Here is a 25,591-nt window from a genome sequence, read left to right as displayed (position 1 = left end):
TTGCCTAGATGCATGAGACTCTGGGGTCTGAACTCCAGCACCAAAAGAAGAAAAGAAAGAAAGAAACAAAAAATCTTTGTATATTGCTTTTCTTTCCTTTCAGTATATTTGGGCTTGGTGAATCAGGAAGTGTCGTACAACACTTCTTGGTCTATGCTTTTTTAGAGCTAAGTTGAGGGAAATGCCTCTAGTACTCAGTCATAGGGACCAACCTGTCAATATTGTGCATGTGTAAGGAAGAAATAACCTCTAGGTGTAGCCTCAGGCATCATCATATTCTCTTCTGAATTTAAGATGATTTGCTTTTCCTACAAGGGGACCCAATCTCAAGAAAAGGATTCATTTTTTTTTTTTTTAATTATGATGTTTGTTCTGTCTTATTTCATGTTTCAATTTTCTACCTCTTCAGAGACTAGGCATTGAAAAGACTGACCCTGTCACACTAACAGATGAAGAGATAAACAGATTTGCAAGACTGGATATTGATCCGGAAACCATAACTTGGCAAAGAGGTACTAAAGCCCAAGGTGTTCGGTTATACTGCACGCCCCATGCCCTCCAAGAGAGTTGTGAAAATGTGAAGTTCAGAAGCTCCTGGGTTGGTATTTTCATGGTTAAGGCATGACCAAGATGGTGACATTATTTTTCTTGCCACCCCCTCTTATCAGCTGCCATCAAACCCCCTTGGCTGGATGGGGAGAACATTTTGCTATCTATTCAGTGTTGATTGAAATGAGGGTGGTTTCAAGGATGTTCATGCATAAACCAAAAATAACGTTTTTAAAGTTCCATTTTATGCAAAAAGTTTTGGTGTCATGAAGTAGAGAAATTATGTTTAATCATTTCTTGAATCATGTGTGCCCTTTATTCTAGAACTCTTGTCTGGCATCAGTGAGTTGATTTTTCTTGTAGCTCTTCAGCTTGCCTAATCATTTTTACTTCATTTTATTGGATTCTTTTGTAGCAAATTAGATAGCCTCCAGGGTTTAAGTACTTAGGAATTTAGCTAGTGAGTTGCCCGGCTCCACCACCATATGTTGCTTTTCTCCACGCACAATTAGCATGGCTTACAATTTTATTTTGTACCAAGGGTGCATCCATCTATTTTATATTACTGCTGAGAAAAAATTCTCATCATCATGCAGAATACAGCTAAAGGGCAATATATTGGCTGTTTTTGTGATTTTTATTGGCATGGAAACTGTTAATGGTGTTTTTAAGATGACACGCTTAATATCTAAAACCACACTGGTAGGTCTGCCTTTGCTTCAGCAGTTTTAAATAGATGGTATAATGTTTTACCAGGAATAAACTAAAGATCCATTTTGAAAATTTAATATCTCATTTACTTTTTTTTTGCTTTGTGTCTATTCTTGACAGACAAAAAATGGATCACAAATATCAACTAGCTATTTGATACAGAAAAATTAGTTATAAGGAACTGGATAGTATGTATTTTGAAAAGTAAGGTGTAACTCCAACAACACATTGTTTTGTGCACTTACTGAGTAAGGCTGTGTGTCTCCTGAGTATGGCAGATTACACTGCTTTTGGTGTTTAAGTCATTAGTCTTTTTTGGTGAGATTGAACCCAAAGCCTTGTGTATGCTAAGTACATGCTCCAAACATTATTATAGTTTGTTTTTTTAAAATATTTTTTTAGTTGTAGATGGACACATACCTTTATTTTATTTGCATGTGGTGCTGAGGATCAAACCCAGTTTTTTCCACATGCGCGGTGAGCACTCTACCACTGAGCTACAACCCCAGCCCTATTGTAGTTCTTATACAAACTAATTCATGTTACCGAGTTCCTTAAAAATACTTTTCCTTGGTTCTTCAGTGGTAGAGCTCCTACCTCATATGCATAGGCCCTGGGTTTAATCCTCAAAATTGGAAAAATATAAATGCTTCTCCTCTTTGACTCCTTTTGCCTATGAACTGGGTTCCACTTTGGCTTGGTGGTTGTCTGTTTTGGGCTTTGCTGTTGGTGTGCTTGGCATTTCATGCAGAAGTGGCTGCTCTTATTCCCCTGTGTGCCCACACTGCTCTCAGTACTTTCCTTCTGACATCAGATGTCTGGAGGTTTTGTTTTTTCCTCCCAGAATAATTCAGTTCAGTTTTCCAGTGGATACTGACGGGGTATCTCCCAATTTAACCCCATCTGACACAGTCTGAAGTTAAGGGTCCATCTCTCTCTCAATTTTTTTTTTTTTTAGAGAGAGAGAGAGAATTTTTTAATACTCATTTTTTAGTTTTCGGCAGACACAACATCTTTGTTTATATGTGGTGCTGAAGATCGAACCCGGGCCGCACGCATGCCAGGCGAGAGCGCTACCACTTGAGCCACCTCCCCAGCCCAAGGGTCCATCTCTCAATGTGCCCTCCCTACTGCATACTTTAATCCCAAGCCCAAAATGTCACCTGGCTGTAAATTGGAGGCTCCCATGACCTCCTCCTTAAGTTTGATCATTTGCTAAATCCAATTCAGGACTCAAGGATATGCTATTTATGTTCATCTGTTTGTGTATGTGTGTGTGTGTGTGTGTGTGTGTGTGTATTTATTTATTTCAGTACTAGGGATTGAACCCCAGGGCACTCTGCCCCAGGGAACTCTATCATTGAGCTATACCCCTAGCACTTTGTATTTTAAAAATCATTTTGAGACAGGATCTTGCTAAATTGCCTAGTCTGGCCTCTAACTTGCGATCCTCCTCCTCAGCCTCCTAAATCACTGAGATTACAGGCCTATGCCACCATTCCCTGCTTGCTAGTTTATTATAAAAGATATAACTCAAGAGTAGTCTGGAGCTGGGGTTGTGGCTCAGCAGTAGAGCGCTTGCTTAGTGCGTGCGAGGCCCTGGGTTCGATCCTCAGCACCACAAATAAATAAATAAAAACAAAGGTATTGTGACCAACTACAGCTAAAAACAAAATAAGTATTTAAAAAAAAAAAAAAGACTAGTCTGACGGAGGGCTGGGGTTTTGGTTCAGTGGCAGAGCACTTGCCTTGCACATGTGAGGTACTGGGTTTGATCCTCAGCACCACATACAAATAAATAAACAAAATAAAGATATTGTGTCCATGTATAACTATAAAAATTAAAAAAAAAATAGTCAGATGGAAGATAGGCAGGATACATCACCTTCCTAGCACCTTGATGTGTTCCCCAGCCTGCAAACTCATCAAGATATCTTATTATTCAAGAGTTTTTCATAGACCTTGATCTCTCTCCCCTAATACTCTTCTTGGGGTTGGTGGATGGGGCTGGAATTTCCAGACTTCCAATCATTTAATCTTTTGGTGACCAGGACCCTCCTTCTTCTCTTTAGGGGACTGTTACCTTATTAGAATAAACTCATGTGATTAAAAGGGATTTTTTTTATGAATAACAAGACACTCCTATCACCCTTAAAATTCCAAAGGCTCTCGGAGCTTTGTGCCAGGAATGTAGGACACACATATATTTTTCCTATATCATGCATAAAAAAGCCAAAGTTAGGGAGGCACTACCATAGTACTAGGAGGTAGGATTATATATAGTTGGGTGACCTGTGCCGAGTTTTCCAAAGTTATATAATTAGATGTATATTCTATCATTTGAATAGAATGTGCCAAAGGAAAGACCAAGCCTTTTACCTGGTATGTTTTCAAAAGGCATTGGCATTTGCTGTGAGTTTATGTCTCTGGTTTCTTAGAATGGAATAAGGTTAACAAGTTCCTCCACAGAGCAACACAAACCTCAACCATTTTAAAGAGTGGACTGCTCTATGTTTCTTGTAATATAGAATTTGCTTAAAAATAGATTCCAGCTGGGCACAGTGGTGCACACCTATAATCCCAGTGGCTTGGAAGCCTGAGGCAGGAGGATTACAAGTTCAAAGCCAGACTGAGCAACTTAGTGAGTCCTTATCTCAAAATAAAAAATAAAATAGGCTAGGGATGTGGCTCAATGGTTAAGCACCTCTGGGTTCAATCTCTGGTACAAAAAAAATAGATTCCAGATTTCTAATTAGTTGTTTGAATTCTCTAGATGAAATAAAAATAGCCACTCCACATTCACTTGCTTTAAAAATAATTCCTGTACATTTCTGGTATGTGAATATTATTTCTTAACTCATACTCTAACTTTGCCATCAAAGCTCTGCTGCTCCCTTAAGCAGGTCCTTTTACTAAACACCATTCTATGTCTTCCCTTTCCATTGTAGTGTTGGACACCAATGACAGATTCCTGAGGAAGATCACCATTGGACAGGCTCCAACAGAGAAAGGGCACACACGGACGGTAACTATTTGTTCCTTCCCAAGTAAATTAGCTTGTGTGAACTAGATCTTGCTGCTCTATCCTCCTCCATCCTCCCTGTACGACTGATACTGCCAGGTGTTCTTCTGCCTTCTCCCTTTTAAAATGGAAGTGAGTAGGTGTGATATTGAGCACTCCTGACAGCTTTTGCAATAAATCCCATGTGTCACCTGTGTGTTTTTCCCCCAGCATTTTTTTCCTGGAGGTGGAGAGGTCCAAGTGAATATCCTTGTATATAAATTGGTTAAAATTCCTCCTCTTTTGTGGTCATTTGACAAAATGTCTCTCCATAAAAGTGACTGTTTTGTCCCTTGTTTGGGGAAACCATAAACACAATTCCAAGCTGCCTTCACAGGGATAAAACAATAGCTATCTGGTCATTCTAGAACATTTATTTTTTAAAATTGGCTACTCAAGAACTTGGAATAAGTAATTTAAAAATTTTCTATTACAAGATCATTTTTATGAAATTCTTTGTGTAGTATCTGCTATACCAACTTTTTAAGTATTTATTTAAGGCATAGGATGCCAAATAGGATGACATTTTGCAATTAAAAAAAAAAAATCAGTTTAACACAGAGGTTTTGTTCTTATCTCTTTTTCCTGCCCACAGGCGCAGTTTGATATCTCTGTGGCCAGTGAAATCATGGCGGTGTTGGCTCTCACCAGTTCTCTGGAAGACATGAGAGAGAGGCTGGGCAAAATGGTGGTGGCATCCAGCAAGAAAGGGGAGCCCATCAGTGCTGAAGATCTGGTGAGTGCCCAGGCATGCCAGGCTTGATGACACATTGGAGCCCACAGTCCTAGGGTCTCTCAGTGGTTACTACTAACAAAAACTATGCCCTTCTTAAGACATTGTAATCTACTCATCAGTATGATTATGCTAATGATAAGATAACTATGAAATTTGTAAATAGTAATTCATAGTGAATAATAGGTGTTATGCTCCAGATGATTTAAGGAATGTCTTCATCCTGTTAGTTTATGGCTTCAATTTTCAGAGAACATCTAGAGGCCAAGTGAGGCTTTTAGTAAGTGAATTTGGAGTCACTCCTGGCCTCCTCCCCATGACATGTGGCTTCCTGCACAGAGGCCTCTTGGGGCTTTTAGCCCTGCATCTATCCAGATAACTGCATTGGAAAAACTCATTAGCCATTTCGTTGATGGTCATACTAAGTTGGCTGTCTACTTCAGAGTTATTTCTGAACTGTCTGGTAATAGGAGATTTGAAATGAGAATTTTTTTTGTTTGGGGGGTTTTGTATGTTTTGTGGTAGTGGGAGTTGAACCTAAGGCCTCATATATGTAAGGCAAGCATTGTAACACTAAGCTACATCCACGGCCCTTTTTATTTTGAGATAGTATCTTGCTAAGTTGCTGGGGCTGACCTTGAACTTGAAATCCTTCTTCAGTTTCCCAGGTAGCTGGGATTACAGGTGTGTGCTGTGGTACCCTGCAGAATGAGAATCTTATTATAGTTCAACTTCTAAAACCTATATTGTATTAACCAAATTAGTTGACTTGTGATAGTGGTATGGCAGAAGAATTTAGAAAAGAGAGAAAGTATTAACTTTCTGTTTTCATAGTCAAATATATGAATTTAATATGTATTTTAAATTTTAACATCCTTGCCTTAAATTTAGAAACTCATTAATATTGAATATAGGATTATGTATTAGAGAACTTGCCTAGTATGCATGAGGGTTTGATATCTAGCAATCACCCACGAAAGAAAAGAAAAAAAATTTAGTATAAATGGGAATTATTGCTTTATTTCCCATTGTCACCAATTTGTTTGGCTATATGGATGGCTTAAAGGAGGAACCTGGAGCAAGAAGATCACGAGTTCAAGGCTAGCCTCAGCAACTTAGGGAAACCTTGTCTCAAATAAAAAGAGCTGGGGGATGTAGCTCAGTGGTAGAGTGACCTGGATTCAATTTCCAGCACTGAAAGAAAAAATGGGGGACCTGATGTCTAAGAGTTGGTATTGAATTTTTGGGTAATATTTTAATTTCAGTTTTGGGAAACACATAATGAATTTCTGTTCAGATTCCAAAGTTACAAATAATGCATTCCTCTAGGAACTAGCATTTCTGTGTTGTAAATGAGCCTGAAATGGATTCTTCACATTAGTCAGCAACAGAGCTTGATTGAGATGCTTGTTTCTAGAACATGTTTTTCCAGAAATTGCATGTGAATATCATTTTCATTCCACTTGTTTTCCCTGCTTAAAATAACTGGTAGCTTCAATGAATGGTCTAGTTTAGCTGAAACTACTAATTGGTCCAAGATGACTAAAAAGGGAACAGTTAGAATGTCAAAGGTTGTTTATTTTCTTGCTGGCTCGAGCTGATACTTCCTGCATTTGTCTCGTAGGGGGTGAGTGGTGCACTGACGGTACTGATGAAGGATGCAATCAAGCCCAATCTTATGCAGACATTAGAGGTGAGCAGAGGAATCCCTGTCCTCCAGAATTGGTTTTTGACTTTCAGAGCAGTGATTAGAAAGTACGCTTTCCTTGGGCAGTCAGAGAGCTTTTCTACTGCTCATCTCTTTCTTATCTTTCTGACAGTTGTGACTGGGAGAATACTGAAATATACGAGATGGCTTTGTACTTTCCCTGTGGGAAGTTTTCTTTAAAATTCCAACTAAATTCCATGCTCCTGACTGCATGATCCCATTTTGAAGCAGGGTTGATGGTGCTGCTCATGGTGTCCTGGTTTCCACAGGGCACCCCGGTGTTTGTCCATGCGGGACCTTTTGCCAACATTGCACACGGGAATTCCTCCATCATTGCAGACCGGATTGCGCTCAAGCTTGTTGGCCCAGAGGGCTTTGTCGGTGAGTACTTTTGCAACGTCAGTGAACAGGCTTTTTCCTGGAACTTGGGGGGTTGGGATGGCATTTTTACAGTTGCTCTTCTCCTCCCTTGCAGTGACCGAAGCAGGATTCGGAGCAGACATTGGAATGGAAAAGTTTTTTAACATCAAATGCCGATATTCTGGTCTCCGCCCTCATGTGGTGGTGCTTGTTGCAACTGTCAGAGCTCTTAAGATGCACGGTGGCGGCCCCACGGTGAGGATCTAGGGTCAGAAGGGTCTGATTATCAGGAATGTTCAGCGGCTCGAAAGAAGTTGGATAACTCTGCCTGCATCAACAGTAACCTGCTCTTGTCCTCATAGTTAACAGGGTGCTAAAGCAAGGGGTGGTCACACAGCTCAGTGCTGTCCGCCTTATCACTCATAGGCATGTCGTCAGCTCTTGGCATTTTAAGAGGGCTGAAATTGGCTTTGTGGCCTGCCTTTCTAAGGAAACATCTGACAGTATCTAAACTCCTCCAAGGACATGTGCTTAGCTATACGACGCACAAAAAAGCTCCTTTATGTCAGCCTGTTCTCTGTAAATCTGAATCTCATTTTACTTCTAAATAGGGACATTGGCAGCCAGCCAACCACACCATTGAGCTGAGGCACAAGTCAGTTCCTTGAGAAGTTCTTGGTGGACAGGGCCACTGACAGCAGGAGGGCAGAGGCCTGTTCAGTGAGGGCAGGTGAAGGAGAATGATAGAGCCTCTTAGGACTACTGGGTGATAAAGAAGCAGGTATTAGACTAGCTTATCTTCTGCTTCAACCTGTACTAGGTTTTCCTGAATTCCAATTCCTTAGGAATTGCACTTTTTGCTGGGCATTGTATTGCATGCCTGCAGTCTCATTGACTTGGGAGGCTGAGATAGGAGGATCACAAGTTTGAGGCTAGCCTCAGCAATTTAGAAAGGCCCTAAGCAATTTAGTTTAAATACTAGGGATTGAACCCAGGGGCACTTGGACACTGAGCCACATCCCCAGCCCTGTTTTGTATTTTATTTAAAGACAGGGTCTCACTGAATTGCTTAGGGCCTCACTTTTGCTAAGGCTGGCTTTGAACTCATGATCCTCCTGCCTCAGCCTCCTGAGCCACTGGGATTTATAGGCATGCACCACCACATCCAGCCCTAAGCAATTTAGTGAGAACTTTTTTCAAAATAAAAAATAAAAGGTTTAGGGATATAGCTCAGTGGTAAAGCACCCCTAGGTTCAATCCCCAGTACTCCCCCCCCCCCCGCCATTACACTATTTATTCTAGCATTTTAACATGTTTTAATCAGCACCAGCATAGAAAGACATGGTGCTAGTTTTCAGAAAACACTGAAATTAAATTCCTATTCTCTAGGAACTTGTATTATAACTTGGGAAATAAGATCTCCCTCATCTACTGAATAAAATCAGTGTTTCTTAGTGAGGTGACCAGCATTTCCTACTGTAATGATCCTCAAGTATTTTGGCTTCAGATCCTCTTTGGTACTCTTAAAATTCTTTGAAGATTTTGATTCCTGGCATTTAAAAAAAGATTGTTGAAGGCTTATGAGAGCTTCTGCTTATGTGAGTTATACTATATTAGAAACTAGCATTGAGTTATACATTAACATAAAGAACTTCTATGAAAGTTACTATAGTTTTTGAAAAAAAAATGGGTATCATCTATTTTTAGATCACTTCTGTATCTGGTTAGCTGAAGACAGCTGGATTCTCATCTTTGTATTTGACCTGTTGTGATATCTTGTGTCACATAATAATCTCTGAAAAGTCCATTTTATACTTAATGAGAGAATGCGTGAAAAGGACCCTGAGATCTTGACTCTATTAGGAAAACAGTTTTGGCCTCAGGGCTGTTTGAAGACTTAGGTTTCTCAGACCACAGTGTGACAGTGGGTGCCCTCCACACTCCAACACACCTCCCAGAGCTCTGGATCTTAGTTATTCCTGGGGTACTAAAGGCACTTCTGACCCAGGACACCCCTTTCTGCTAGCAGTGCAGGATAAGCTCCCCTTTTCGTAGCCAATATTCCTCTCTTTCATCTACATACTATTGTCCCTCCTTTGCTTCATTCCTCCTGACCTTGTGATCTGAACAGCAAGAATTCTGGGTACTTACTCTGGCCAGCCCCGAGAGGGGGCTTTGCATGTACAACTCTATCAAGAACTTAGACCTGCTGCCCACATGACCTTGCAGATGGAAAGATGTGTAAGCTCCTTGCTTCCTGCCCTGCCTCCACATGGCCCCCTGAAGTTGGAGCATGGTAGTCTCCCTGAAGAACTCAGGCAGACTGACCTGGAGTGTTCTTCATTACCATCTGCCAACCATGCTGGGTCCATGGAATTAGCACCTTGATCCCCTTGCTCATCCCTGGGGATGCAGCATAGCTGAACCACTGTAGAGATCAGGACATGGTACCCAGGCATCTACACACAATGAACCCACTGCTTAAGTATTTAGTTGCTTTCAGTTGTCCTCTATGATGGAATTCTGTTGTTTTCCCTCGCTTGTATTATACCTGTGCCAGGGTTTGGCTCCCCCAAGATATTGGCTGGCCCTGTGGACCAGCTCTTGAATCTATGACAGGGTCACCACAGGTTCCATCAACTGACATCCCAGGGTGATCTTTGCAGGCCTGGCTGCTGCCTTTCTCATGCTCACCTTTACTCCTCCCCTGCTGCAGTTTTCTTCACTTGCTGAGGACACTGGTCCTGCCTGGAACGTGTTCCTTTTGACCTCCGCTGTCATAGATCTGTCATTTCTCACCTCTTACTTTACCTCACAAAAGTCCCCCACTTTGGCTTAATGGTAGAGTGCTCACCTAGCACGTGTGAGGCCCTGGGTTCGATACTCAGCACCACATAAAAATAAATAAATAAAAATAAAGGCATTAAACAACAACAACAAAATCCTAGGGCGGGGGGGAAGTCCTCCACTTTGCTCAAAGGAGTTCTTGCTCTGTGCTGTGTGCTTGGTCACTTGCCCTAAGTCCTTGGGGCAGGAAGCAACCTCTACCGCTGTATAACCCCCAAGCATGCAGCCTTGCACGCGTTACCCAGGACAAACACCACTTTAAGCTAGAGCCTAATTGTAAGTAGGGAGTGCATCTGATTTCGTGTCCTTTCCTTGCAGGTCACTGCTGGACTGCCTCTTCCGAAGGATTACATAGAAGAGGTAACTTCTGTTATTTCTAATTATTTGCCTTAGAAAGCACCATATCCCAAATCAACCTGGCCCATGGGGAAATGAAATGGATGTGGTTATGATCCAGGGTTGCTCCTGGGAGTTCAGGATGCTAAAAGGCAACATACTGAAGGTTGTATTAAATGAGTAGTAGTAAGTGGAACTGCCTCACAGAAGATATCAGTAAACCACTGATACAGACCCATAACTAGTTCTCAGTGGGGTGATTTTGATCTCCTGGGATATGGGACATGGCTGTGTCTAAGGACATTTTTTATAGCTGGGGGTGGGGAGTGTACCTGGCATCTAGTGGATAGAGGACAAGGATGCTGTTTAAAATTCTATAGTGAGCAGGATAGCCCCCCAGTGAAGAATTATCCAGCTCAAAATGTCAGTAGTACTGAGGTTGAAAAACCCAGCCCTAACTAACCCAAAGGAAGTTTCCTGGACTGTCTTCCCTGCATTGGCAGGATGAGTCCCTAATGCCATTGAAATCAGAAGCAAGTAGGAACCTTTTAGAAATAACCTTTTCCTCTGCAGATTTAAGCACATATTAAAGAGCCAAGATAATAATATTCTGGTTGTTTTGTAGGGACATCTTTCATAAGCTGATTCGTTTATAGTATCAAGCAGGAGCCAGAGAACAATTTATGAGAACAAACCTTTTCATATTGATAATGTTTACCATCAAAGAAACATCTCTAGAGCCAGATTTGGTGGCTCCATGACAAACAGGCCCTCAGATAAGTTGCAGGGTCATCTACTGTCATGGTTAATTCAATTTTTCTGCCTTTTGGAGGCCTTTACATTATCCAGTAATACAGGGTCATTATGTAGGTCTCAAATAAAGTATTTCAAAATTGGCTAGAAAAAAACTGTTGGTGCCTTGAATCTGCCTGTCTTCTGCGTGATGATTTGCCTTTTATGGTCATTCGTCTGAGTCATGCGTAGGAGGGGAATTCACAGTTCTGGCCCTTCTGCCACCCCACAGCCTCTCCTGTGTCTAATTACAGTGACTGCCCCAAACTGGCCCAGCTGGTGTCTTCATTTAAGAAATTCTACTTGTTTAAACCCTTCTCAATCAGTCTTACATATGAATTGGATTTCATGTTATTAGAGGTTAAGAATTAGCAATGCTTTTTAAAATGCCAGATAAATCCTAACCTTAGTTTACAATTATTAAAGAAAAAAACCCATAAGTCACATTTATAATGAGCCTATTTGTTTTCTACCTTTAACCTGTTGCTGTTTGAGGGGTTCACAATCAGGCACTAATACTACTAGGGTTTTTTCATGGTATATATGTGTACATATCATTATGTATATGTATTTTTGGAGATGATGACTATATATATTTTTTTAAATATATAATCTTTTGGGGTTATTTTTATTTAATTTTTTTTTCAATTCTAGGGATAAAACCCAAGGTCTTACTCATACTAAGCAAGCACCCTACCACTGAGTTATACCCCAGTCTCTTGATATATTTTTAAGCTAATGACAGTAACATACCCTTTGTTTTTTTTTTTAAGTTAAACATTACAAGAATATAATAAGTGATTGGAATTTCTGTAAATTTTAATATTTAAAAATTTTTCTTGAATTATTCAAGTACTTTTTGTACAAAAAAAAAGTAAGCTGTCCTTAGTTGTGCAACTTTAGTACATCTTGGGTGGACTCTATGCTAACACAGATCAGTGTCACTTTTCATAACATCTGCATGATGAATATTTATTGAGTGAGGTTATACTTCCGTGGCCTGAACCCCTGTAACAGAGGTTAGTAGTATTTGCAATTTTCCAATGGTGCAAGCAGAACTGCAGTAACATTTAAAGATATGTTTCCTTAGTATTTGGTTATTTTTTTTGTGTGTGATACTACATTGAATCTCGTCTTTTTTATTTTTTACAGGTCTCATGTTGCTGAGCCTGGCCTAGAACTTTCAATTCTCTGACGTTAGCCTCTCAAATTAGCCCCCCAAATTACTGGGATTATAGGTTATATGTGTTTGCCACTGGGCCTGGCCTTTTTTTGTCTGTTTTGTTTTTTGTTTTTGAAATGAGGTTCTCACTATGTTGCCCAGGCTGGTCTCAAATTCCTGGACTCAAGAGATCCTCCTGCCTTGGCCTCCCAAATAACTAGGATTGCAAGCCTGTGAGAGCATCACTGATGTCGTCATAGGTCTTCTACAGTAAAGGATAGTGAATGCCTCTTTTGTGCCAGGCTCTGTTTTCTAATGGAAGGGATTATACTGTGCTGAAAAGAGTCTGTATTTTTGTAGCATATGTGTGTATACAATCCATAAACATCATTTAGGTAGGGGCAACTCATCCCCTTCAAACAGCAGCAGAGCTATTAAGATGTGGCTAATAGATGTGGTATAATGACCACAAATCCCCTAGCTCTTGTGTTTTCAAAGTGATGAGGGTACAGGCATAGCTCCAGTGCTGCAGGAGGAGTTACAGCTCCTTCCTCCTCCTCAGCATCCACTCACCAGGAGTGAGTTGCCTCATTGGCCTTTCTCTTACTTGTTGGTTTGCCTCTGTGTCCTGGCAATGAAAGGCTACTCACTCAAGGAGGCCGTTTGCCTTTTAAGAAGAAGCTGCAACCATCTGCTCTCTGATCTTACAGACCTGTCACTCTTGTTTTACAGAACTTGGAGCTGGTTGAAAAAGGCTTCGGTAACTTGAGGAAACAAATAGAAAATGCCAAAATGTTTGGAGTTCCTGTAGTGGTGGCTGTGAATGCATTCAAGTAAGTATAAGCATAAAAGGGGGGGAATGTGGAAAATAGCCAGGAAGCATTTCCTATAGCTAACTGTTGAGAGGTGCTTTTAGCTTCATTTTGTTCTTCAGTTGCTGCTACTGGTTACAGCCTGCGGGTTGAGCCTGTAATTTGACAGGTACCACATATATCACAGCAAACTCACTGCCTTACCTTCTGAAGGTCCAGAAGTGAGATTCAGTCCCTGTGGGGTCCCTTTTCAAACACTGAGTAAGGTAGATAGCACACAGGATGGAGGTTTAATGCCTTTGGCTGATAGAGGCCTTTTGTACTAGCATAAGATTGTTGCCTGCAGTCTTCCATTATTTCTCTAGGTCTGGTGGGATGGTGTCTTGATGGAGTTGAACATGTTGAGCTGGAAATGCTCATGCGAGGACTTGTGTGGGTTGTTTGGCATTTTGGTACTGGTTTGGGTTTTGTTATAATGGCCTCACTGCAGTAGAGTGGAAAGCAAATTTTTGAAAAGCCAGTATTTATTGATTCCTGATAGTGTTCTGGAAATGTTCCAAGTACTTTCCATCTAAGCCTCATGACAGTCCAATGAAATAAGTGCTGTGATTATTGCCATTTTAACCCATGTGGGATTTGAGATACATAAAGATGTTTTGGCCAAAAGTTACCTAGGGAGTTAGTTGTGAAGATAGGATTCAAACCCAGGCAGTATTATTTGTATTGACTGATTTCCATTTATCAGTGGGTATCTCACATGGGTTTTAAAGGCATAAAGAAGTTGTACTTTGTCCTTTCCAGCCATCTTCCATGCTTTAACATGAAGCACTCCTTTACAGGACAGACACAGAGGCCGAGCTGGACCTCATTAGCCGCCTTGCCAGAGAACATGGGGCCTTTGATGCCGTCAAGTGCACTCACTGGGCGGAAGGGGGCAAGGGTGCTTTAGCCCTGGCTCAGGCTGTCCAGAGAGCTGCACAGGTGCCCAGCAGCTTCCAGCTCCTTTATGACCTTGAGGTGGGTTACTTGCTATATGGGGAAGAAAAAAAAAAGTATAGTGAGGTTTCTGTGTGGCTAACTCTGTAGAGCCCATGTGTAGCAGCTTCAGCCTCTCAACCTTGTGGTTTCACTTCCTACATGGGTGAGTTACAGGACCAAAGACTGGACTCTCAGCTCCGGTTAACTGTAAGATTGCATTTTGTTTTCAGTTCTCTGTCCCATGTACTTCAGGATGTGGTCGAACATTAAGTAGTATGTCCACAATTGGCAACTCGGTTAGGAATATGGAATGTATGGTGCAGTTCTGGTTGTAATTCTATAAGCTAGTTCCTGGCTTGGTTTTTACAAGATATCATAGACTTTGAAAAAAAAATTAAAAACATAAAAAAGCAGAAGGAAGAAACTCAATTACTCTTGTAAAATAAAGGTAAAATACTGACTGCTTTTAATACAGTATTTATATTGATATAATACACTGCCAGATTCCTCTTTGTCTTGTTCCTCTTTGTCACTTGCAGATATAATACACTGCCAATTAATTAACTTCTTTGCCAGGAGTGGTGGCACATGCTTGTAATCTCAGCAACTTGGGAGGCTAAGGCAGGAGGATTGCAAGTTCAAGGCCAGCCTCAGCAATTTAGTGAGGCCCTTAAGCAACTTTGCAGGACTTTATGTCTTTTTTTTTTTTTTTTTAAAGAGAGAGTGAGAAAGGGGGAGAGAAAGCGAGAATTTTAATATTTATTTTTTAGTTTTCGGCGGACACAACATCTTTTGTTTGTATGTGGTGCTGAGGATCGAACCCGGGCCACACGCATGCCAGGCGAGCACACTACCGCTTGAGCCACATCCCCAGCCCCAGGACTTTATGTCTTAAAATAAAATATACAAAGGGTTCCGGATATGGCTCAGTGATAAAGCACACAGGTTCGATCCCCAGTACAAAAAAAAAAAAAAAAATCTCTTATTGACAGACATTCTCCTGTTGAACTCTGTTTTTTTTTTTTTTTTTAATGGAATTTTGTGTTTATTTTGTTTTAATGGTGCTCTCATATGGTAGGCCAGTGCTCTACCACTGAGCTACTCCCTAGCTCCTGAACTCTGGTTTTTATAGATGGGTTTGAAAATCTTTTCAACCAATCATCATTCTAGAAAATGGTACACAAAGTGCAAAGTACTTACAGTTACTCTCTCTAAACCCCTATCCACAGCACTTAAGTCAGAAACCACAGTTCTTAAAGCAAGCAAGAGACATGGAAGAAGTAGGGTAACAAGGACTTTTTAACCCATTTCTGCTTGGAGCTTTTCTCTGCTCTGACATAAGACAAAGCTACTGCTTTTTGTCTTATTCAATATCTGCTAGTTTTAGATCACCCCTCAGCCAAAGTGCTTTTTGCTTCAGAAGTTCTCAATGTGCCTTGGCATTTAATAAGCCCCAGGTATAAGATGCATATGAAAGTAATCTGTTGCATCTTTTTAAAACTTTTATTGAATATTCATTTTATTCATGACCATTAAACAAAGCCCCTTCATAAATGATGACTATTTAAAGGTATAATTCTTACTTTTATAAAGCTTATTACTTCTTTCAAAAAAAAAAAACTTGCCCAATATATTCTTTTAATCTTAATTGCTAAGGAGTAGAGAACCAGTTAAAATACTAATTTTAATACAGTATTTTGTGTGTGTGTGTGTATACCTTTCTATTAGTGTATCTAACCATACCCTCTACACACACACACACACACAATACACACACACACACACACACTCACGTATAATTATATACAGACAAAATAATTTCACTTCCATGGGACTTATCAAACCTTGGGCTTGGGATGGGCATGTTGTAATCCCAGATATTTGGGAGGCTAAGGCAGGAGGATTACAAGTTGGAGGGTAGCCTGGACAACTTAATGAGCCCCTGTCTCAAAATAAAAAGTGCTGGGGTGGTAGAGCACCCCTGAATTCAATCCCCAGTATCACAAAAATATTAAAAAATTAAAATTTTTAAAAATCTGGGGCTTAGCAAAAGACCTAAGAAGAGCATACTACAGGGACACAGTCACATCAATGTTTATAGCAGCACAATTCACAATAGCTAGAATGTGGAACCAACCTAAATGCCTTTTAATAGATGACTGGATTAAAAAAATGTGGCATTTATACACAATGGAATATTACTCAGCACTAAAAAAATAATAAAATCATGGCATTTGCAGGCAAATGGATGGCATTAGAGCAGATTATGCTAAGTGAAGTTAGCCAATCCCTAAAAAACAAAATGCCGAATGTCTTCTCTGATATAAGGGGGGTTACTCAAAATGGGATAGGGAGGAAGAGCATGAGAAGAAGACTACCACTAAAAAGGGAAGAGAGGTGGGAGGGAAAAAGAGGGAGAAGGGGAGTTGCACAGAAGATGGAAGGAGAACCTCATTGTTATACAGAATACATATATGATGTTGTAATGAGAAAAAGAGAAAAAAAGAAGTGTGTCACATTAGATTGGATAGAGAGAAAGGGTGGGAGAGGAGGGGAGGAGTAGGGAGGATAGGAAGGGCAGCAGAATCGAATAGACAATATGATTGCTGTATGTACTTTCCATGTATGTATTATATATCAAAATGCATTCTACTGTCATGAATGACTAAAAATAAATAAATAAATAAAAATTTAAAAAAAAATCTGGGGCTTGGAATTAACATGTTCCTAAACCAATAAACTTCAAATTATTTGCATATCAATATATGTATATTAAAAAATATGACCCTTTTAGTGACACTGATCTGGAATGTGACCATGTCCCTGTGAGGAGTCCTCATGCATGTCATGGTTTCTCTTTTCTTTCTTGTGTATTAGCTCCCAGTTGAGGATAAAATCAGGATCATTGCGCAGAAGATCTATGGGGCTGATGACATTGAATTACTCCCTGAAGCTCAGCAGAAAGCTGAAGTCTACACAAAGCAGGTAGACGTTGGGCTAGTTTGTTTTTTCCTCCCTTTGCAAAGCAGGCCTTGGAGTCAGAATCCCTGAGTTCTCCCAGCCCTGCCAGTCACCCACCGCTTCACTTCTTTGAATAGCAGCCTTCTCATCTCTGAAATCCTGGGTTTGGATAGGTGATTCCATCCAGGGTCTTCCTTTACCCATATGTCGTATGTGAATGTATAGAAAAGCCTTGAGGATATGAGGAATGTCATAACTGAAATATCAAGAACCTTTCCCCGGTTTTATCCTCATCCTCTATTAAGCAGGAGGATAGAGAACTAGAGATAAACATGAAGGTCATCAGCTATTTCAAATAAATTAAAGAAGCTTGTAATCAGAATGCCCTGATATCCTTTTTTGTATTTGTCAACTTTTCATTTGTCCTACTCTTGTTCTCTTTCCTCCCAGGGCTTTGGGAATCTACCCATCTGCATGGCCAAAACACACTTGTCCTTGTCTCATAACCCAGAGCAAAAAGGCGTGCCCACAGGCTTTGTTCTGCCCATTCGTGACATCCGTGCCAGTGTCGGGGCTGGTTTTCTTTACCCTTTAGTAGGAACGGTAAGTGAGGCCACAAGAGAGGAGCCTACTTATGTGTGCTTCTCATCCCAAATGTATTGTTAAGTTGACAATAAAATGCCAAATTAACAAAGTTCACTGCTGAGAAGAAAGTTGGAGTTAGGCCTATTGTGATTAATCCTCATGCTATGGACCATATTGATGTTAGTTCAAATGTGATACTGTGACTACTACTGCATAAAAAATTCAGTGGTAACTTGCCCTTGATTGAGTCCAGGATGGACCGATTGATAGGTTGGGTCAGTGGTAATATATAGGCAGCTCTTCATAGCCATGAGTTCTGTATCTGTAGATTCAATAATTATATAGCATTTACATTGCATTATAAGTAATCTAGAGATAATTTAAAGTATAGGAGAGGATGTGCATAGGTTATATGCAACTATTACATCATCTTAAATAAGGGACTTGAGCATCTACAGATTTTAGAAATCATGGAGATCCAGGAACCAACCCCTGATGTTACTGAGGGACAATTATAATCATAATTAGTGTTTATTTGGCACCTTATACTAGATAACTCAGTCCTCCCAGCAGTCCTAGGAGTAAGGACTGAGGTTCTATATGTCCAGGGTTTTACTGACTAAAAGTTTAGAGTTTATGCCGAAAATTCAGGGAGGTCATCATCTTTGTTACTCAAAATTCTTTCATAAAATACAACTGAATCATACATAGACAAAAAGCAAATTTGCTTACTTACAGGTTTTACACACATAATAGGAAGGTAGAGAGATGATTAAGGACATAATCGTAGTTTAGACAAATGTTGTCCTAACGTTAACATAGATTTTCGCCTAAGATTCCTCTTAGGTCTGCCTGCTATCCTGAATTTACAAATTGTACTCACATGCAAAACAGAATTGAAATATTAAACTAGACTAGTATAATAAAAAAGAAATGCCCCAGGCACATTGCTGCACCCGTGTTATCTCAGCACCTCAGGAGGCTGAGGCAGGAGGATCGAGAGTTCAAAGCCAGCCTCAGCAATTTAGCGAGGTGCTAAGCAACTTAGTGAGACCCTGTCTCTAAATAAAATACAAAATAGGCTGGGGATGTGGCTCAGTGCCCCGAATTCAATCCCCAGTACCAAAAAAAGAAAAAAGAAAAAGAAAAGAAATGCATGGATGTACTTTTAAAGCTATGCCATTCTTTCAGTATAGTAAGAAAGTGATAGGGGGTGACATTGTGCATCCTTTTGAAAGTGCATGATGTCAGAGCTGAATTCAGTTCTTACCTCTGCTGACTTTGGTCTCAGGCAAGGTATGAGAGGTGTGAGCCCATTGACCCTAGCTCACAGCGTGGGTCAACATCACCATGGAACAATGGCATCAGCACGAGTGCCAGCACACTATTGCCTCCTTGGCCACTCCAGAGAATAGGAGGCTTAGTCTTATGATGTAAGGTCATCAGTTTGGGGCTTGTAGAAATTTTGTTTTGATAGGAATGTTAAACCAGCACCTGCAGAAATGTATGCTGTTCTTTTGGAGAAATTGTCAGCACTTATCAGCACAAGAGCAGTAGCTGCACTCTGCCTGGTTACTTTTCCATGTTCATATGAAGAAGGGTAATCATAGAGATGAAAGCAGAGCTGGATGTGGTCAGGCCAGTGCACATCTGCCTGCTCAGACAGCCAGCCTGCCCAGTACAAGACTTTCTCATGGAGAATAAAACTTGGCTTCAGGGGCCTTCAGCTTTAACTTTGACCAAGACTTGCACACATAATCAAATGACTTAAACACTCTTAATAATTCTGTTCTTAATACCTCTTGGTTGCTGTGGGGCCTCAGCAGTGCTCAGAGGATTTATTTATGTATCACTTCAAAGCATGGTGACTTCTTTTCAGAATTTTATATCTAGGTTTTTATATATGTATACACATCATTTTATTTTTTTCTGCTTATTAATAACCAATATTTAAGGAAAAAATCATCTTTGGGAAGGAGTAAAAACTCTGAAAATCTTACTGCTGTTTGGGGAACCGTTTTTAGAGCTTTCTGCTGACAGGCACATGCACATCTACCCCAGTGGGCACATGCCTCTTGTCTTCATAATATGCAGTATGCTAGATTTTTCTGCTAGGTCTAAAAACTAGTCCTTTTCTTTTCCATAGTTGTCCTTATCTCTTGCAGAACACAGGAATAGAAACCAGTTATCAGATCCCTATAGCGTGTATTGTTTGGTGCTCACATGTCAAAATTTAGGTTTTCTTGAGTATTAATGTTTTGTTTTACAGAAGATGACTCATCCTACTTAACAGTGTTTTTATACTTAAATTTTAGAAATTCAGTCTAACTTGTTTTCCTGTCTGGTTCTGATTTGGAACTTGTGTGTGTTCATTATACAGGGTATGGTTACACATAAAAATATACCAAGTTCACACTTACAATCCATGTGAATTTGCATCTAAGCAGGTATTTATTAAAGTCAAGACTTTAGAAAAGAAGCAAGAATAAACATATAAGCACTATAAGTTTAAGAGTAATGATTGTACTGGACATAGTAGTGCACTCCTGTAATCCTAGCTACTCAGGAGGCTGAGGCAGGAGGATTGCAAGTTTGGAGCTAGCCTCAGCAACTTAGCAAGGCCTTAAGCAATTTAGTGAAACCCTGTCTCAAAATTTAAAAAAGGGGGCTGGGGATGTGGCTCAGTGGTAAAGTGCCCCAGGTTCAATCCATGGTACTCTGCACACCCCCCCCAAAAAAATCACATTAAGTTCATTTTTCATGCTGTTTTACATCCTAGATGAGTACAATGCCTGGGCTCCCTACCCGGCCCTGTTTTTATGACATTGACTTAGACCCTGAAACCGAACAGGTGAATGGACTCTTTTAAACAGGTAAGTTGTTACTGGATAGAGTTTTATTTTTCTTTCCCTCTGTACTATATTTAGTATTACAGAAATCAACAATTGTAAAAATTCAAATTTTAATGCTTTCAAAACATTTCTTTTTGGATTTCACTGAGGGGAGGAGATCAAGAATGAGAGTTAGCAATAGCCAGTGAATGAGATATTTGTATTTCAACACATCTTCAGGAAAAGAGCAGGCTTGTCCTGGGTTGGCTGTGCAGGGGAGAGTGTTGCTGTAATGAACTATGGAGGGCCAGCAGAGAAGGTTAGGCTTGAGCTAAAAGTTGATGGCATGTTGGAGGCCAGACCAGCTAGAGATCTGTATCAACAAGTTTGAACAGACAGAAGGCAGGAGTTGAGTAAATGTCCCAGAAAGCAGAGTAAAGAAGAAAATGGGGCTGGGGTTGTGGCTGAGTGGTAGAGCGAGCACTTGCTTAGCATGCGTGAAGCACTGGGTTCGATCCCACATAAAAATAAACAAATAAAATTAAGGTATTGTATCTATATGCAACTAAAAAAATATTTTAAAAATAAAAGAAGAAGAAGAAGAAGAAAACAGGACCAGTTCAGGAGTTCCTTGGGTTCTTAGGTGAATCACAATGAGTGAGCTATCCCTAGGCACATCCAATTGAAATTTCAAAAACATCTAACAAGAAAATCCTAAACAATCTTTTCCAAATAAGGAAAAAAAAAACCCAAAACCTGATTTGCCTGTGAAAAAATGAGAATTACACTGAACACCTGTCTTATCATCAGTAAGAGGCTTTTAAACAATGGCAACGCAATATCTTCCAAGTTCAGGGAAAGATAACTTTCCCTCTATGTTAACCCATTCAGATCTGTCCAGATGTTTTCAGATATGCACAGATTTGCCACTTCCACATCTCCTCTTAGGAAATTATTTAGCAATGTACTCTGTAAAAATGAGGAAATAAACCAAGAAAAGAGGAAGGTGAGTTTTAGGAAATTGAGTCCTGATTTTGACAGTAACAGGTGTACTACTATGTAAATGATCTCGAGTTACAAATCCATACTGGAACCAGAGGAGGGATGGCTTGAGAGAGGATGGAAAGAGCTAGAAAAGACAAGGGCATCAAAGGGCAGAATAAAAGCTCTTATATCATTTAAGAAAGTACAGGTCCAGATGGAAGCAAAATGTAACCATTTAAGTCATGGTGAGGATGCTAAGAAGAGAGACTTTGAGCTCAATGCCAGGGAAACTGTGTTCTTTGAGAGGGCATGTGAACTACTGGAAATGCGGTCCTGGCTTACTGCTTGGTGTGTTCCTGAGCAGTATTAACATAACCTTCATGTAAATGCCATGCATTATTCTCCAACCTATTATGGGCAGACCCTAGAAGACTATTGGTGGGAGAGCATGTAAATGTCAACAGCTTTAGCAATATGAGTGGGGAATAATGCAGTGTGTAAGGAAAGAAGAAACATTTTGGTGCAAAGAGAAAACATTTATTTCTTTGTTTTTCTTTCTAGATCATCCTTCTCCAAGAAGCCACTTTGAAAGTTTGGCCCACTGTGGTGGGAAGTTGAGAGAAGTCAGCCGCTGCCTGGAGGGTCTTATGAAATGAATAATGGGAGTTTGCCTACAAGCCTTTTTTCAGCCTTAATTCTCATGATTATGTACAAATTAACATAGCTCATGTACCTATTTACTTTAATGAAGTTCTACAGAATAAAAAGAAAATAATTTTGCTATCTTGGTGTTAAAATGTAAATCACAGCACTGATAGACTGTGCTGCAGTATCACTGCCATCCTATCTGAACCCATCTGTTGGGCAGTCCCCTGGGGCTGAAGAAGCAAATTGCAGTATGTACTTTGTGATCAGTTGTTTTTAAAGCGGGGAATATGTGCATGCTTGTGTATCTCTGCAAGGACACATGATTCAGGAGACCTAAGAAGGTCAGAGTGGAAGTAGGGTATGGAGGAAGATTTGCCTTTTTATCTAATACCTTTCTATATTGTTCATTTCCCACCCCCATCCCAGGGAAGTATTGCGTATATAGGTTTTCGCCCTGAGCTTCCTTGGAATTCCCATTTCTATCATAGCATTAGCACCATTAAGTCCTTAGGAAGGATGGTCATAGCACTAGACATGGGTTAACCCTTTTTACTCTTGCTGGTTCAGCAGTTGTTTATTGAGTTGCTACTAAATGTCTGGGCTTTTCTATAGAATTTAATTTTTCCTAGAATATTCTAACTTTTCTTGTGAGAGACCTGTCATCGCAAAGTAAGAGCTAACCTTTGCTTAAAAATGTGTAAATATTAACTATAATAGAATAGATCTCTAAATTAAGTTTGTATCCCCATTTTACAGAAAGGCAAACTGCAAGATTGCACTGCCAGGGCCTGTACCATGAACTTGTAAGTTGTTTTGTTTCCAAAGTCTTTTCTGTACCATCAGTCTGTCTCTCCAAGCTCTATCTAGAAGGCAACTCCTGCCAGGTTGTGAGAGGTGGTAAGCTGTGCCCTTTTCATATCCCTCCTGAAGGAAGGAATGATAAGGGTAGAAGAAGCTAAGAGAGGAAATAGAGGTTAGAAGGCTGCTGAGCAGTCCTGATGGCATGGGTTTTGTGGAATTGCTTTTTCAGTCTTTGATAAAGAAGATGTGTCACATGTACCAGCTTACAGATGCTATTTCCACAATGAAACAAGGCACAAGCAGCCAAATAACAGCAGGTTAAGTGAAGACTTGTATTAAAGACCATAGAAGCATTGGTGCGTGGAGTGCTTATGTGTGTCACCAGAGAAGGCCCAGTGTTTTCACCTTGAGGTTGGGAGTTACTTTTTTTTTTTTTTTTTTTAATTTGTTTTTAATATTTATTTTTTAGTTTTCGGCAGACACACTTGTTTGTATGTGGTGCTGAGGATCGAACCCTGGCCGCACACATGCCAGGCAAGCGCGCTACCGCTTGAGCCACATCCCCAGCCCAGGGAGTTACTTTTGATCACTGCTTCCCTGTGTCTGTTCTTACTGTTCTCTGGGCTGTGACTGCGTTCCTTCCCCATATTAGTCATCTTACAGCTAGGCTGTTGCTGTGAGTTGAAAATGTATAGACACTTAATTCAAGAGAGTCAGCAACATTTATGTGCTGCCAATTAAAGCAGATTCCAGAAGAACTGCTGTTGGGTTTCTGGTGGCTCTCTGCAACTTTCATGCTGCCCCCAGGCAGATCAACCATCAGCAAATTGGAACCACAGTTTCACTTCATGGTGTGCTAGGGAAAGGGGCTGAAGGACTTCTTCTCAGAAGACCTCTGAAATGTTAAGACTCTTGAAGGGCTTACCCACTTCCACAGCTCAGGCCTGGACTGTGGGTGGGTAGTGATCAGAGTTGGAGAAATGGTATGATGGTATGATTCAGATAAATGTGTAAACTATTTTATTGTCACACTATATCTGGTGATATTACATGATAAACTGTAAGTAGGGTAATTTCTCATCAAATTGGAGAGACATTTATAGCCCATTTCCTATTACATAATGCAAAGCTACTAATAGAGTAGTAGACAATGATATGGGTAATAATTTCAACAGTCTTAACTGTCACTTAAGTGCATTCAGGGATGACAGGTTTCTTTCATGTATGAGGTACTGGATACATTTTGTAAAAATAGATCTGGCATCGGGTTCTAGTCAAATCCTAAAGAAAAACCACAGTGCAGTATTTTATTTATAGTACTATACTCAGTGTGAATGACTATGTGTGGTAGAAGTCAGGGACAAGTTATTTGTAATGTACCTCAAAGAAATCTCTTAATTTGTCCTTCAAATACAAGATAAATTTACCTCTGACCTCAAACTGCTTTTCAGCTCCCTTTTACTTTTTTTTTTTTTAAGCAAATAGAATAAAATCTACGAGTCATTAAGGTAGACTTTATATCATTCAACACGAATATTTCTTCATTTCCCAGTGCTCTCTACTAAGACAGCTATTCTGCCCTGTCCTCATCTAGGTAAACCATCCTTATTTGTTGCCTAAAATTGCTGCAAATTCTCAGGTCCACTAGATTTGAAGAATCTTGGAGTTTGAGTATGAGTAACAGAACCTCAGTTGCTTATAAATGGCATGGATTTCTTTTTGCTCTTATTTATTTATTTGTGCAGAACTGGGGTTTGAGCCCAGCGCACTTTGCCACTGAACTACATCCCCAGACTTTTTATTTTTATTTTGAATCAGGATCTCAGTGTGTTTCTGAGATTGGTCTCAACCTCCCAAGTCACTAGGATTATAGGTGTGGACCGCTAAGTTCAGTTTTTTTGCCTTGTTTAAGCTTCAAAACTGGCAGAAGCGGGGTTAGCAGACCATAAGGAGATATCAAAGCCATTTTCACACACCTATGATTGTTGGATAAACAGTGCTAAACTGAATTTCTTAATTCAGATGCTTATAGATGTTTATGGGTTTCCTGCTTTACAGCTCTTATCTGCAAATTTAAGATCCTGACAACTTCAATTCAGCTTTGTTGGATTATTTGTTTGTTTTTTGGGGGGGTACTAGGGATTGAACCCAGAGGTACTCAACCATTGAGCCACATCCCCAGTCCTTTTTTTATATTGCAATTAGAGACAGGTTCTTGAAGAGTTGCTAAGTGCCTCATTAAGTTGCTGAGACTGGCTTTGAACTTGCAATCTTTCTGCCTTAGCCCCCTGAGCCACTGGGATTACAGGCGTGGACTGCTGTGCCCAGCTTCAGTTTGTTTTTGTGCAGTTTGTTCCTTAATAAGTCTTGGTGGAGTGATCTTACAAAGTGGGGTTGGGGATTTAGCTCAGCCGCAGAGCACTTGCCTAGCACACGCAAGGCCCTGGGTTTGGTCCTCAGCTCTGGGGGAAAAAAAGGATTAAAAAAATCTTACAAAGGTAAAATGTGTTCCTGGGAAAACATTCAAAAATGGACACACACACACACTGTCTAAGATGATGGTCCCATTGAAGAAAGAAGTGCTGCTGTTTTTCAGGAGTTCTTCCTTCCACCATCTGGAGGTTCTGCTGGAAAGATTCAGGGAGGAGGCTGGACCTCACAGCTGGAGCTCCCAGGAGTGCTCCCAAAGCAAGTCATCCTAAGCTTTCATTGGGTGTTACATTCGTGCTTTG

General features: G+C 40.3%; 1 protein-coding gene across 2 annotated transcripts in view; it reads left to right on the top strand.

Annotated features, from left to right (window-relative positions):
* Positions 1-22,193, top strand: part of Mthfd1 (methylenetetrahydrofolate dehydrogenase, cyclohydrolase and formyltetrahydrofolate synthetase 1) — a 68,108-nt gene extending 45,915 nt beyond the window's left edge. For both annotated transcript variants that reach the window (XM_076850377.2, XM_076850378.2), the window contains exons 16-28: positions 410-512; positions 4,209-4,285; positions 4,917-5,057; positions 6,679-6,747; positions 7,032-7,143; positions 7,238-7,377; positions 10,288-10,329; positions 12,992-13,092; positions 13,911-14,088; positions 16,927-17,034; positions 17,461-17,613; positions 20,375-20,468; positions 21,972-22,193. In XM_076850377.2, coding sequence (XP_076706492.1) covers positions 410-512; positions 4,209-4,285; positions 4,917-5,057; positions 6,679-6,747; positions 7,032-7,143; positions 7,238-7,377; positions 10,288-10,329; positions 12,992-13,092; positions 13,911-14,088; positions 16,927-17,034; positions 17,461-17,613; positions 20,375-20,464 — 1,314 coding nt within the window. In that variant the 3' untranslated portion in view covers positions 20,465-20,468; positions 21,972-22,193. The remainder of the gene's footprint in view (positions 1-409; positions 513-4,208; positions 4,286-4,916; positions 5,058-6,678; positions 6,748-7,031; positions 7,144-7,237; positions 7,378-10,287; positions 10,330-12,991; positions 13,093-13,910; positions 14,089-16,926; positions 17,035-17,460; positions 17,614-20,374; positions 20,469-21,971) is intronic.
* Positions 22,194-25,591: the final 3,398 nt, after the last annotated feature.

This window comes from Callospermophilus lateralis, chromosome 3 (assembly GCF_048772815.1).
Source record: "Callospermophilus lateralis isolate mCalLat2 chromosome 3, mCalLat2.hap1, whole genome shotgun sequence".
Classification (NCBI taxonomy): Eukaryota; Metazoa; Chordata; class Mammalia; order Rodentia; family Sciuridae; genus Callospermophilus; species Callospermophilus lateralis.
Note: the sequence above shows the minus strand (reverse complement) of the source record. Positions and strands in the feature narration are given on the sequence as shown.